The 15,216-nt window shown below is 50.8% G+C and overlaps 1 protein-coding gene across 1 annotated transcript in view; it reads right to left on the bottom strand.

Annotated features, from left to right (window-relative positions):
* Window positions 1–10,618, bottom strand: part of OGA (O-GlcNAcase) — a 39,256-nt gene extending 28,638 nt beyond the window's left edge. Inside the window, exons 1-4 of the mRNA XM_083149652.1 lie at window positions 10,169–10,618; window positions 2,460–2,511; window positions 1,450–1,547; window positions 834–964 (exon numbers count right to left, since the gene is read on the bottom strand). Coding sequence (XP_083005778.1) covers window positions 834–964; window positions 1,450–1,547; window positions 2,460–2,511; window positions 10,169–10,337 — 450 coding nt within the window. The 5' untranslated portion in view covers window positions 10,338–10,618. The remainder of the gene's footprint in view (window positions 1–833; window positions 965–1,449; window positions 1,548–2,459; window positions 2,512–10,168) is intronic.
* Between the last annotated feature and the right edge of the window lie 4,598 nt (window positions 10,619–15,216).

The following is a 15,216-nucleotide window of genomic DNA, read 5'->3' as shown; positions in this document are numbered from 1 at the left end:
TAGCTTAAATTCTCCATTCCCTTTATTAGCTGTGTTGCTCTTCTTTGGATATTTTCCAGTTCTATGATGTCCTTTATATAGTGCGGGACCCAGAATTGTACTCCATATTCTATATGTGTTCTAACCAATGCTTTGTACAGTGACATAACTACCTTCGAGTTCCTAGTTTCCATTTTTATACATGCCAGTTTTCTATTTGCCTTGTTAGTTGCTGAATGATATTGAGCACTGCACCCCAATTTGTTATCTATTTGGACTCCTAGATCCTTTTCAAGTTCTGAATTACCCAATGCCTCCCCGCTTAGATTATAACTAGCCCACAACCATGGCGATCGGACAACTAATTCTAAAATTAACAGGTATCCTATAACAGCATGATATAAACAGGCAACATCTGCTGTAAGCCATAGTCACTAAAAATACCAGATTAGTCTAATAATGTGAAAAGTACATTTCTGATTTGATTGGTATTTGCTCCATGTTAATATTAATAGCTAATTAGACTGCTATATCGTTACAGTGCAATGGTTTCCAAAGGTCTGAATGATCACAAGTGATAACAAATCATACCATATACCTTAAAGCAGGGATGTCGAAACTATGGCCCTCCAGCTGTTGTGAAACTACAAGTCCCATCATGCCTTGCCACAGTTTAGCTATTAGGGAATGCTAAAACGATGACAAGGCATGCTGGGATGTGTAGTTTCACAACAGCTGGAGGGCCACAGTTTGGACAAGCTTCCCTTAAAGGCACACAAACCTATACAGTAAATATTACATGATAAAGTAGAGCAGCGACGGTGCTTCTGGAGGCGATGACGCTACACACATACCTGGTCTAACTTGCGTTTCAGTGTGGACACTTCCTTCTGGTTGGAGAAGGTTATGTCAAGCCCTGGAGATATGGCATAGACAAACTCAATTCCAAACTCTTTAGCAGCAGAGATCAAGGTCATGAGCTGATCTGGAAAAAAAATAATAATAATAATTTGGTTATTAGCATCTTTATATTGGTAATATTACAATCTCTCATGGATGCTTTCCTCCATCATTTTAATGAGCTTGTTGTCAGACAGTATGGCTCAGTGCAATCTAAATTGCAGACAACTGCATCTTCCACAGTAGGCAGTGCCCATGGGTGCCGGACGGGGTCTTGACAGTCATTAACCCGACTGTTAAAACACCGACAGCCGAGTTCCCGACGACCGTCGGCTATTTTCCCTCGTGGGGGTCCACGACCCCCTTAGAGGGAGAATAGAATAGCAAGGGGCTTTGTTGCGCTGGCCACGCTGTCTGAGACCAGGCAGTCGGGATCCCGACTGTCGGAGAATCATACCACACCCGTGCCCATAGAGCAGGGAGACCGTATTCTATTGCCATGTTTAGACCCCACTGGTGCTAACACATGGAAAGCCTAAAGGAGCACAATGGATATAGAGGAGTCATTACCGGCTTCTTCCACGGAGTACATCTCTCTCCAAAACATTCTATGCTTGTAGTCATCTTTTGGTGCATACAGGTATGTGTTCAGACCCCACTTCTGAAGCCTATGGAAGACAGCACAATGACAAGCATAAAAGCATTAAGCAGTATCTCCACTTGCAAAACACATAATGCTTAAACAGGAGCCACAGAAAACCCCAGTGCCGTGAGCAGTAATGCTTTCCATTACACCAACCATGCTGTGCATTACACCAACTGAAGCTTTGGTATGGGATAAGTGGGTACTTATGTAATATCTGGGTGCCCGATTTTTTCATCGCATGCAATATAGTGGCATACAATTCATGCGATGCGATTTTTCATTGTAAAGACCCGATTTTTAATTGTACAGTCACCCATGGGTGATTTCATACCCCCACTATCCAACTACGCATGGAGCTGATTTTATATAGTGTGGCGAGCGCAGCGAGCCACCGAGTCCGAAGCGCGGCGAGCCCCGCGAGGGGATGCAGAATACATGTAAAGTATTCTGCGTCCCCTCGCCATGCTTCGCGCTCGCCACACTATATAAAATCAACTCCATGCGTAGTTGGATAGTGGGGGTATGAAATCACCCATGGGTGACTATACAATTAAAAATCGGGTCTTTACAATGATAAATCGCATCGCATGCCTTAAGTAGTGGCATGCAATGAAAAAATTGGGCGCCCAGATAACACATAAGTACCGATAAGTGAAATATCAATACAAATGCTCGACCAATCACAGCCATGCTCAGACGGGCTTTCACAAGAACACTGGTGTTTTCCAAGGTCCATGGCATGAGTTCCCGTTCCAGAAATTAGACGTTAATCTGGGAGGGGCTTTGACAACTCCAAATGTCCACTTAAGAAGGAAAAGGACTTCATATGCTCCGGATTGTTAGCAAGACGTCATTTTCAAGTGTACTTTAATATAAACCCTCATAGTAGACAGCTAAATGACACATTAGGCAGTTTGCCTGAAACATTACTAACCTTCTAAAGAGTTCTTTCCTTTGCTCCATAGTCCATGGACGTCCATAGAATCCTGTGCAGACAGAAGTAAGATGTATGAGCATCTGTTTATATATAGGGAGTCTGACACAGATGCTGATAGAGCTGTACGGGAATACCAACCAAAAAAGTGGGTTTGATCATAGTAGTTAAAAAAAAAAAAACCTTTAATCATTGGCTAGTAATGTCGGGCAGCACTGTGTGATCGTGTATCCTGAGTGGGGTCTGGGTACTGATTATGCTGCTGAAAAGTCTGAATGTGCCATGAATGTGTTATATGCAGCAATCATCAACAATTAATTCCCAAATAAATGTTCTTGTTGGCTTCATTTACTTTAAATCTGTAATAAGACTTGTACAGCACACAGGTCACACGAAGAGGAAAAAAAAAAAAAAAAGTTTGCGTTCTTACTGTATTGGTCACTCGTAGATAACCGTATATTTAAATTAGTGCTAATCAAGCCAACCATTGTTTTATGGTTTTATTTGATTTGCAAAAGCAAGCTCCTTTTTTAATGGACAATACCATGTGCACTGCAGGTGGGGCAGATGTAACATGTGCAGAGAGAGTTGGATTTTGGTGGGGTGTGTTCCAACTGAAATTCATATTGCAGTGTAAAAATAAAGCAGCCAGTATTTACCCTGCATGGAAACAAAATAACTAACCCAAATCTAATTATCTCTGCACATGTTACAGCCCCACCTGCAGTGCAGCATGGTTTTGTCCATTAAAGAAGGAGTTGGTTTTGAAAACCAACCTGAATCACCCCCCTATATACAATGCCACATACACTAGGGTTAAGTTTGTCAGGAGCCATTAGGATGAAGTCTTTGTAACTGGAATAAACCCACATAAGCAAAGGGAGAACATACAAACACAATAGTTAGGGCCCTGGCGGGGATTGAACACAAGACCTGAGTGCGGTGAGGCACTGATGCTACCGGTTACACAAAATAACACTAAACTACAAATAAGGGACCTATTATTGAGACTCTGTTTATCTGCAAGTAATACTGTGTTGTCACTGCGAGTGAGAAATACACAGCTTTTGCCCGGCATTAAAATGCCGGGGACTGCAGGGACGGACCCCCGTTTTCACCGCAAGGCAAATTTCCGGGTGAAGAAGTTCTATCCGGTAATTTGCCTTTTAACACTGGTTTTTAATGCAGTGAGAACGGGTCAACCAGTGTCTGCATACCCAGATCTCAAACACGGGTAAAAAGAAGGGTTTTACCCGTGTATGAGATCCGGGTATGCGACCCGTTCACACTGCAAAAAAACCTGTGTTAAAAGGCAAATTTCCGGGTCGACATGCTAGACCCGGGAATTTGCCTGCAGTGAGAACGGGGTATTAAAGGACTCCAGTCTGCCAGGTAATAATGAGGCATTACCAAACACTGGTCTTCAGCTGGCAATGATACGAAGAACGTTTCAGCTGCCCAGCCACACTACTATAAATCACGTCATTTACTTCACACCTACCAGTTAGGACAAATACAACGTCCTTACTCCGCACGATACATAATACATTATAGCTGGCAGCTTTCAGATCCAAAGTGCAATTTGCCATTAATGAGCTTTGACACTATTCAGCTAGCAGGAAAGTGAAAACCTGCAATACTCAGCGAAAATCTATTATACGTCCAATTACCGTTTCCACCGAAAACCTTTAATCCACCCTAACGACCTTTAGTTCCGGACGATATGAAAAGGTTTTGCCTGTGATATGTAATTAGCTTTTTTCCCTGAATTGTTCATTGGTTTTATAGTGCATGATTCAAATAGGACACTGGGAAAATGGTTTCATATGTATAGGGGACACGTTCTGCAACCAGCGAGGCATCTGCCTACACGGGTGACGGACGGCACCCCGACAGTCATTACCCCGATGTCGGAATGCTGAATGCTCCCTCGTGGGGGGTCCATGACTCCCATAGAGGGAGAATAAAATAGGTTGCGAGCGCAGCGAGCCACTGTGCCCGCAGCGTGATGAGTGCAGTAAACCCGCAAGGGGCTTCGTTGCGCTGCCCCCGATGTGCAGTCTTTCCATTTGAGAAGGAATTTGCCTTTGCGAGTGAACCAGAATAAGGGCCACTGTGGGCATTTAAGTGCTTCCTGCGCCAATATTATAAATATAAACCATTACCCAACACTATATTCATTTTCTACACTTTTAATAAAGGATTTCCCTTTAAAAAAAATGCTACAAACACAAGTTGTCTTACATTACGGAGTGATCACAACATTCAGGAAAGTTTTCCAACAGGTGACAAAGCTGCATATTTCCACCTTATCAGCCATCTTGGGCTATGCGCTTAAACTGGATTTAAGGCAGGGCTCGACAAACCCCGGGGGCCAGGTCGCCACGGCGACCAGATTCTGCTTCCTGGCGACCAGATTTTCTTGGGGAGGAAGCAGAATCTGGTCATGGAGGGGTGCACTTGTGGTAACAGCCAGACAGAGGGGCTTTCAATCTATCTGGCGGTATGAGAGCTAGTTTCGATGTCCAGCCCTCTAGCTGCTCGTGCCTACCCTGGAAGCTCTGCGGAGAACTGAGCCGCCTCACTGCCGAGCACCAGAGGCGATCCCACTGCCGCACAACAGAGCTGCCCACTCCCGATAGCCGCCCCTTAGGCAGCCAGAAGCCCCTTCCTCCGGCGCAACTCTCACCCGGCTGCACTGTCAGACACCCAAAGCCTGCCTGTTTGTGCTGCTCTTTCCGTCACTACCCGCTGGAGAGAGTGCACCCGGCGGCACAGACTGCACTGCAGGTCCTTGTCCACCTCTGCTCTGTGCTAAGCGCAGGGGGAGATCTCAGACACTCCTCCATTCCCAGCCGCGGCACTGGCAGGGAGGCCTTGCTCCAACACATGACCAGAGGCTGAGACTCCTGAGAGGGGGAGCTTCTGCTGAGGGGACCAGGTACTAAGCACAGTGTGTGTCAGGGTCAGGAGGAGAAGCTCTGCGGGCTGCAGCACAATATGCGTCAGAGAATGGGCTCTGCAGGCTGCAGCACAATATGTGTCAGGAGAGGCTCTGCAGGCTGCAGCACAATATGTGTTAGGGAGGAGAGGCTCTGCAGGCTGCAGCACAATATGTGTCAGAGAGAAGAGGCTCTGCAGGCTGCCATATCAACCCCTCTCACAGTACAGGCTGCTTGGGCTGCCTAAAGAACGCATCCGCGTACAGCACCAAACTAAGGAAGAACCCATATGTCGCATAATATGTAATAGTCATTACGACATTTGGTATTATATGTGATGGGCATTACAGTGTTTGGTATATGTAATGGGCATTATGGCGTATGGTGTAATATGTTTTTTGGGAAAAGGGGGATAGCGAAATTAGACCGGTGCACAGGTTATGAAGTTCCAAAATATGATGGTAGAAGAAATGTGGTGTAATATGTCATAGGTATTACGGTGTGTGGCATAATGTATAATGGGCATTATGGCATGTGGTATAACATGTAATGGGTTATGTGACATTTGTAAAAGGCATTCCAGTGTAAATTTTTGGTGCGCGGCTTTGGCACGCACTGTCCCTATTTTTAGTTTGTCTGGCTCCTACTTTTTCATCCTGCTCCTAGATTTTAAAGAAATTTGTCAAGCCCTGATTTAAGGACAGGAAGCCAGATGCACAAAGGAAAATATATCTCTCACCGACAATCATTCAGGGGCCCTAGTGTTCCTTGTAGAAATTTTCCCGGGCAGGGCACCGCTGCACGGTGGCAGCACAAGGGGGGCGTACCGGGCCTGCCGACGGCACATTGTGGGCGGTCCCGGGCCGCCGACGTCACAAAAGGGGCGTGCCCGGGCCACTGCATCATGAGAAGGGGCGGGCCCGGCCGCTGCCGTCACTAAAGGGGGCGGGCACAGCCCTGCCAAAGTTTCCGTGATGCCGGGGAAGCGCCATCTAAGGCGGCACTGGGCTTCCCCATGCAAGGAGTCGGGGCTAAAACAGCCTAGCGGGAACACTGGGCCCCTTAATCCCCATACACATGGGGTGATTTCAGCTTAGCAATGTGAGCTAAGGGATCTAGTGTAGGCGATTCCCCTTGAGCTTCCCGTGGCTAGATCGCCCATACACACAGCAATGTGTGCTGAGCGATCTGTGCTAACCAGTATTATTTATGCACATGTTAGGCGACCTATCTAGATTTTTTCCTGCATGTGCTAAAGATCTGAGCAGGCGATGCGCGGACCACCACTATGGGGTGTACACACGGAGCGATTTGTGCTTCATTTCTAAGTGATCAAACTTATAGTGCCCATACACTAGAGCGATATTGCATACAATCCTTTCATCTGTGCGATAAATCGTAAAATTGTATGCACGTCAAATCGGTCACCTGACGCAAAGCACGGGCCAGGCGGTTGTATGTCGCACCGATAGATATTATGTGCTGTACATAATATCTATCGAATTGCATGAGCGATCACATGTGGTTTTTAAATACATGCAATCACTCGCAATGTGATTGGCGGCAGCAGCGCTGGTGGGGCGCCCAGTGTTCTGCCACTGCTGACCCCCCACTGTCCGCCAGCGATCCTGCACAGCGCTGCACTACACCGATGTGGAATAGCAGAGGTCAGGTGACATCGGGTGCTGGGGAAAAAAATAAAGCACTTTGGCCACCAAAAGATGATATCGGATGGGATGTTGACATGTCACCATAAGAGGCTTACTTTATTTATTTTTTCAAAGGGGCAGTCAATTACATGGCAAAAACTATGATCCGTAAAGGACTGCCCCATTAATTACAAAAAAACAACACACACAGCAGCTTCAAGTTCGTCCGGCATCCCACACAGCCTCCGGATTTGCACCATATTACTTCCGGCCCCATGTGTGAATGAGGTCTGGTGCACACAAAAAAGCCGAGATGGGTATAAACCATTCAGTCTGCTCAGCATGGTCATACACAGTGAGGTATGTATAAAACTTTGGAGGGAGGGGAGAGAAAGTCATTTTTAAACAGCCTATAAAATTGCAGCAAGAAGCGGATTTATTGGTGATTTATTGCTCTGCAAGGTGTGATTGGTCACCCGCAGTTTTCTTCATTTATATCATTTGCAACTAGTAGCCGTACGAACCCTACGACCAGAGCTGTAAGCGGTGCAATAAGCGGAAAGCCCAATGTGGATGCATCCTGTGTTCTCTCACTGCTCTCGCCAGTGAATCATGTTACATTGTTTGTGCTCTGTTTGCTGCTGCGAGAGGACTATCTAGCACATGCAGAACACCGGCCCCTTTTGTACGAGGCACAATTTATACGACAGAGGTTATTTCAGTTCTCAGCGAGCCCTGCGCCTCCTCTAGCAGCGGGAGGGAGCGGTGTCTGCCCAATTCAGAATATACCGAGAGAGCAGCTGGATGCATCGTACTGTAGCAGCAGCCGTCGCCGCTCCCATAACAATTACACAAAGCTGGTAGATAAATACATACTATATAATATATACATAGCTTGCTGCAGCAGGACGGAGGGTTAGAGAACAAGCCTTCCAGGACATTATATACCACTAACAGAGGTCTGATACTTATCAGGCCGTATAACATGTCTGCACTATCATCCTTGCTCTAGGAATAAATGTGCATGTAAGGGTCAGTAAAGGACACAATAGTGAGGGGCAGAAATGACTTATATGGATTTCGCTATAGAGAGAGTGAGGGTTTAACAGTTACTTATATGGGCAAGATTACGCACCTACTTTAGCCACAAATGCAGCTTATTGGCATGGACGGGGTGATGGAGCAGTGCACCACTTATAAAATCCATAGTACCTGCCTGCTAGAACGGATAATAACCATATACAGGTTGAGTATCCGGACATCCCTTATCCGAATTATTCCAAAAACCGTGGTTTTTGGAATCATTCAAATTTTTTTTTTTTTTTTTTTTTTTTAACCCCTAACCCTCTTTTCATACTTACCAAGTCCCCGGGCGTCCACAGCAGGCCTCCGGCATCTTCTCCAGGGTCTCCAGCGGTCCCAGGAATGCATTGCGCGAGTGTGCGCGCGCGCCGGTGACGTCGAGGGACGCCCGGGGACAGGTAAGTATGGCTGGGAAAAAATATTCCAAAAACCGGAAAATTCCCCTATCCGAAATGCTCGCGGTCCCGAGCATTTCGGATAAGGGATACTCAACCTGTACGCATCTCTTCTCACTCAGGGGTTGATGTATGAAGCAGTGATAAGGGAGAAGTGATGAAGTGCCTGGTACTTTATCACCGGCCAATCAGCTCCTGACTGTTCCTTTTTAAACCCAGCTTGTAACTTAACAGTCAGGAGCTGATTGGCCGGTGATAAAGTACCACTTTATCACTGCTTCAAACATCTACCCCTTAATATCGTTCATCTCTACCAAAGACAACCCGTCCCTGGTAGTACAGACAACTCATTTGCTTCCCTACATCTAAGCTGTATTGGGTATGAGAATTGTGCTGCTGATTGTAACCTATGCTCGCCTTTAGTTTTTCGGTTACTGTTATGTTGAGTTCTGTGCATCCTATATTGTTCTAATTTGTGTCATATGTTCGGCGCAGTCAACCTTTTGTAGCTAATTATACATAAAATGTAATAATAATGGGCACAACTAACCGGCCCTTATTACATACCTGCTATAACCATATACATGCAGGGTAGTGGCACTGCAGGCTGGGTTGGTTGTCAGTGGGGGGTTATAGAGAGGTTGAGGGGCACACAGTTAAGGCCCCCCCCCCCCCCCCATACACCATGTGACTTGTAAGAGAATTTGTATCCAATCCCCTTAGAACCACCCGGGACCTTCCCAGGTAGAAGGATCGCATGCAGTACTACTGCACATGATGTATCGGGTGCCAGACGGGATCCCGGCAGTCATTTACCCGACGTCGGGATCCGGACTGTTAAAATACTGAGAGACGGGTTCCCGATGGCCACCGGCTATTCTCCCTCGTTGGGGTCCACGACCCCCATAGAGGGAGAATAGAATAGGTGGCGAGCGTAGCGAGCCACCATGCCCACATGGGGCTTTGTTGCGCTCGTCAAGCTGTCTGAGTCCGGCCAGTCGGGATCCCGACGTCTGGCTAATAACTTCGGGATCCCGACTGTCGGAACCCTATAACACACCAGATGTATCGCATGAGATCCCCATTCCCTGCTGCCAGGAGGGGGTCCGACCCAGAGAATTTATATGCAGCATGTATGATCTTCGGCTCCGTTCCAATGCCAACAGAACCGTGCATCGGATTGGGTGTCACACACATGCTATTTGGGCCAAATTCACCCTATTACTCATCCCAATCCACCGGAATTGGGCCCAATCAGTGTATGGGGGCCTTAACCCTGAAATTACGACTTTCCTCCTCTAACCATATACATGCAGGGTACTAGCCATGCAGGGGTGACTCTATAATACAGGGGTAATCAATTTGTGGCACTGAAGTAGAACTACAGATACCAGCATGCCCTGCCTTCGTCTAAGCCGGCATGCTATGTCTGTGGCAAGGCATGCTGGGATTAGTAGTTCCACAGCAGCCTGAAGTTGCACATCCCTGCTATAAACATATATATGTTGCCGTTTTGCAGTGACGCAGCTGTCAAGCATCCACCAGACGTGACGTCACGAACTACTTTCGTGCGCTGCTATATATGACGGGGAACCTGTGGCCGGCTCCAGAGACTGACACACACACTCAGGGGCACCTACCCTCCACCACGCCGCACAGGAACCTCCGGCGGGTGGCAGTCTCGGTCTCATTGTCCGTGTCCTCTCCGGTAGGCAGGGGGGCCACCAGCTCGGGGCCCAGGAGCTTAGACCCGACCTCGGTGTCAGGCTCCGGGGTGACGGCTGCCGCCTGCCCATCCTTCTGCACCATCTTGTCAGCCTCCTGCCCACAGCTCAGTGCGCAGGCGCGGGGAACCGGATGGAACCAGTCGCCTCAGCGAGGAGAACAACGGGACCGCGAGATGAGGGCGGGGGGCGCGGCTAAGGTGCACCGGAGGGAGGCCTCTCTCCCGGCTGGCGTCTCCCGGCTGGGTGCTGTCCGGCGGCGGCGAGGGGAGCTCCGGGCGGCAGACAGAGCGGCGGCGGCGGCAGCGGCTCTCTTCCCTTAGGAGTCTGTTTACCACGGACTGCGCCTGCGCCCGGGCCTGCGGCGTGACGTCAGGGGGCGGGGACTGTCGAGGGCTGCGGCTACTGGCAGGACGCGAGTCACGTGACGGGGCGGGACCTTACTGTTAACCCCAATGCCGCCGGGCGTCTAGAATAGGTCTCTGGTTTCGGCTTCTGCTGTGGTCACAGTCACACACAGGTTACCTGGCAACGGCATGGATACCCCTGGGGGAGCGAGATCCCGTCATTCCTACTGCACACAGGGTTTGGGAGGCACCATGGGCCTATCTGCTGGTGCTGAGGGTAACTGCTGGGAGACACGTACACAGGATGGGCCTGTCTGCTGCCCCTGGGGGTAATATAGTGCTGCGAGACGCATACACAGGATGGGCCTGTCTGCTGCCTCTGGGGGTAACAATGTGCTGGGAGACACATACACAGGATGGGCCTGTCTGCTGCCCCTGGGGGTAACAATGTGCTGGGAGACACATACACAGGATGGGCCTATCTGCTGGTGCTGAGGGTAACTGCTGGGAGACACATACACAGGATGGGCCTGTCTGCTGCCCCTGGGGGTAATATAGTGCTGGGAGACACATACACAGGATGGGCCTGTCTGCTGCCCCTGGGGGTAACAATGTGCTGGGAGACGCATACACAGGATGGGCCTGTCTGCTGCCCCTGGGGGTAATATAGTGCTGGGAGACACATACACAGGATGCGCCTGTCTGCTGCCCCTGGGGGTAACAATGTGCTGGGAGACGCATACACAGGATGGGCCTGTCTGCTGCCCCTGGGGGTAATATAGTGCTGGGAGACACATACACAGGATGGGCCTGTCTGATGCCCCTCGGGGTAATATAGTGCTGGGAGACGCATACACAGGATGGGTCTGTCTGCTGCCTCTGGGGGTAACAATGTGCTGGGAGACACATACACAGGATGGGCCTGTCTGCTGCCTCTGGGGGTAACAATGTGCTGGGAGACACATACACAGGATGGGCCTGTCTGCTGCCCCTGGGGGTAATATAGTGCTGGGAGACACATACACAGGATGGGCCTGTCTGATGCCCCTCGGGGTATTATAGTGTTGGGAGACTCATACACAGGATGGGCCTGTCTGCTGCCCCTGGGGGTATTATAGTGCTGGGAGACACATACACAGGATGGGCCTGTCTGCTGCCCCTGGGGGTAAAATCAGTGCTGGGAGACACATACACAGGATGGGCCTGTCTGCTGCCCCTGGGGGTAATATAGTGCTGGGAGACACATACACAGGATGGGCCTGTCTGCTGCCCCTGGGGGTAACATCAGTGCTGGTAGACACATACACAGGATGGGCCTGTCTGCTGCCCCTGGGGGCATTATAGTGCTGGGAGACTCATACACAGGATGGGCCTGTCTGCTGCCCCTGGGGGTAACATCAGTGCTGGGAGACACATACACAGGATGGGCCTGTCTGCTGCCCCTGGGAGTAATATAGTGCTGGGAGACACATACACAGGATGGGCCTGTCTGATGCCCCTCGGGGTATTATAGTGTTGGGAGACTCATACACAGGATGGGCCTGTCTGCTGCCCCTGGGGGTATTATAGTGCTGGGAGACACATACACAGGATGGGCCTGTCTGCTGCCCCTGGGGGTAAAATCAGTGCTGGGAGACACATACACAGGATGGGCCTGTCTGCTGCCCCTGGGGGTAATATAGTGCTGGGAGACACATACACAGGATGGGCCTGTCTGCTGCCCCTGGGGGTAATATAGTGCTGGGAGACACATACACAGGATGGGCCTGTCTGCTGCCCCTGGGGGTAATATAGTGCTGGGAGACACATACACAGGATGGGCCTGTCTGCTGCCCCTGGGGGTAACATCAGTGCTGGGAGACACATACACAGGATGGGCCTGTCTGCTGCCCCTGGGGGTAATATAGTGCTGGGAGACACATACACAGGATGGGCCTGTCTGCTGCCCCTGGGGGTAACAATGTGCTGGGAGACACATACACAGGATGCGCCTGTCTGCTGCCCCTGGGGGTAACAATGTGCTGGGAGACGCATACACAGGATGGGCCTGTCTGCTGCCCCTGGGGGTAATATAGTGCTGGGAGACACATACACAGGATGCGCCTGTCTGCTGCCCCTGGGGGTAACAATGTGCTGGGAGACGCATACACAGGATGGGCCTGTCTGCTGCCCCTGGGGGTAATATAGTGCTGGGAGACGCATACACAGGATGGGCCTGTCTGCTGCCCCTGGGGGTAATATAGTGCTGGGAGACACATACACAGGATGGGCCTGTCTGATGCCCCTGGGGGTATTATAGTGTTGGGAGACTCATACACAGGATGGGCCTGTCTGCTGCCCCTGGGGGTAACATCAGTGCTGGGAGACACATACACAGGATGGGCCTGTCTGCTGCCCCTGGGAGTAATATAGTGCTGGGAGACACATACACAGGATGGGCCTGTCTGATGCCCCTCGGGGTATTATAGTGTTGGGAGACTCATACACAGGATGGGCCTGTCTGCTGCCCCTGGGGGTAACATCAGTGCTGGGAGACACATACACAGGATGGGCCTGTCTGCTGCCCCTGGGGGTAACATCAGTGCTGGGAGACACATACACAGGATGGGCCTGTCTGCTGCCCCTGGGGGTAATATAGTGCTGGGAGACACATACACAGGATGGGCCTGTCTGCTGCCCCTGGGGGTAATATAGTGCTGGGAGACGCATACACAGGATGGGCCTGTCTGCTGCCCCTGGGGGTAATATAGTGCTGGGAGACGCATACACAGGATGGGCCTGTCTGATGCCACTGGGGGCATTATAGTGCTGGGAGACTCATACACAGGATGGGCCTGTCTGCTGCCCCTGGGGGTAACATCAGTGCTGGGAGACACATACACAGGATGGGCCTGTCTGCTGCCCCTGGGAGTAATATAGTGCTGGGAGACACATACACAGGATGGGCCTGTCTGATGCCCCTCGGGGTATTATAGTGTTGGGAGACTCATACACAGGATGGGCCTGTCTGCTGCCCCTGGGGGTATTATAGTGCTGGGAGACACATACACAGGATGGGCCTGTCTGCTGCCCCTGGGGGTAAAATCAGTGCTGGGAGACACATACACAGGATGGGCCTGTCTGCTGCCCCTGGGGGTAATATAGTGCTGGGAGACACATACACAGGATGGGCCTGTCTGCTGCCCCTGGGGGTAATATAGTGCTGGGAGACACATACACAGGATGGGCCTGTCTGCTGCCCCTGGGGGTAATATAGTGCTGGGAGACACATACACAGGATGGGCCTGTCTGCTGCCCCTGGGGGTAACATCAGTGCTGGGAGACACATACACAGGATGGGCCTGTCTGCTGCCCCTGGGGGTAATATAGTGCTGGGAGACACATACACAGGATGGGCCTGTCTGCTGCCCCTGGGGGTAACAATGTGCTGGGAGACACATACACAGGATGCGCCTGTCTGCTGCCCCTGGGGGTAACAATGTGCTGGGAGACGCATACACAGGATGGGCCTGTCTGCTGCCCCTGGGGGTAATATAGTGCTGGGAGACACATACACAGGATGCGCCTGTCTGCTGCCCCTGGGGGTAACAATGTGCTGGGAGACGCATACACAGGATGGGCCTGTCTGCTGCCCCTGGGGGTAATATAGTGCTGGGAGACGCATACACAGGATGGGCCTGTCTGCTGCCCCTGGGGGTAATATAGTGCTGGGAGACACATACACAGGATGGGCCTGTCTGATGCCCCTGGGGGTATTATAGTGTTGGGAGACTCATACACAGGATGGGCCTGTCTGCTGCCCCTGGGGGTAACATCAGTGCTGGGAGACACATACACAGGATGGGCCTGTCTGCTGCCCCTGGGAGTAATATAGTGCTGGGAGACACATACACAGGATGGGCCTGTCTGATGCCCCTCGGGGTATTATAGTGTTGGGAGACTCATACACAGGATGGGCCTGTCTGCTGCCCCTGGGGGTAACATTAGTGCTGGGAGACACATACACAGGATGGGCCTGTCTGCTGCCCCTGGGGGTAACATCAGTGCTGGGAGACACATACACAGGATGGGCCTGTCTGCTGCCCCTGGGGGTAATATAGTGCTGGGAGACACATACACAGGATGGGCCTGTCTGCTGCCTCTGGGGGTAATATAGTGCTGGGAGACACATACACAGGATGGGCCTGTCTGCTGCCCCTGGGGGTAATATAGTGCTGGGAGACACATACACAGGATGGGCCTGTCTGCTGCCCCTGGGGGTAACAATGTGCTGGGAGACACATACACAGGATGCGCCTGTCTGCTGCCCCTGGGGGTAACAATGTGCTGGGAGACGCATACACAGGATGGGCCTGTCTGCTGCCCCTGGGGGTAATATAGTGCTGGGGGACGCATACACAGGATGGGCCTGTCTGCTGCCCCTGGGGGTAATATAGTGCTGGGAGACGCATACACAGGATGGGCCTGTCTGCTGCCCCTGGGGGTAACATCAGTGCTGGGAGACACATACACAGGATGGGCCTGTCTGCTGCCCCTGGGGGTAATATAGTGCTGGGAGACACATACACAGGATGGGCCTGTCTGCTGCCCCTGGGGGTAACATCAGTGCTGGGAGAC

The sequence above is a fragment of the Crinia signifera genome, chromosome 6 (assembly GCF_055691185.1).
Source record: "Crinia signifera chromosome 6, ASM5569118v1, whole genome shotgun sequence".
Classification (NCBI taxonomy): domain Eukaryota; kingdom Metazoa; phylum Chordata; class Amphibia; order Anura; family Myobatrachidae; genus Crinia; species Crinia signifera.
This window is presented reverse-complemented; position numbering and strand designations above follow the sequence as displayed.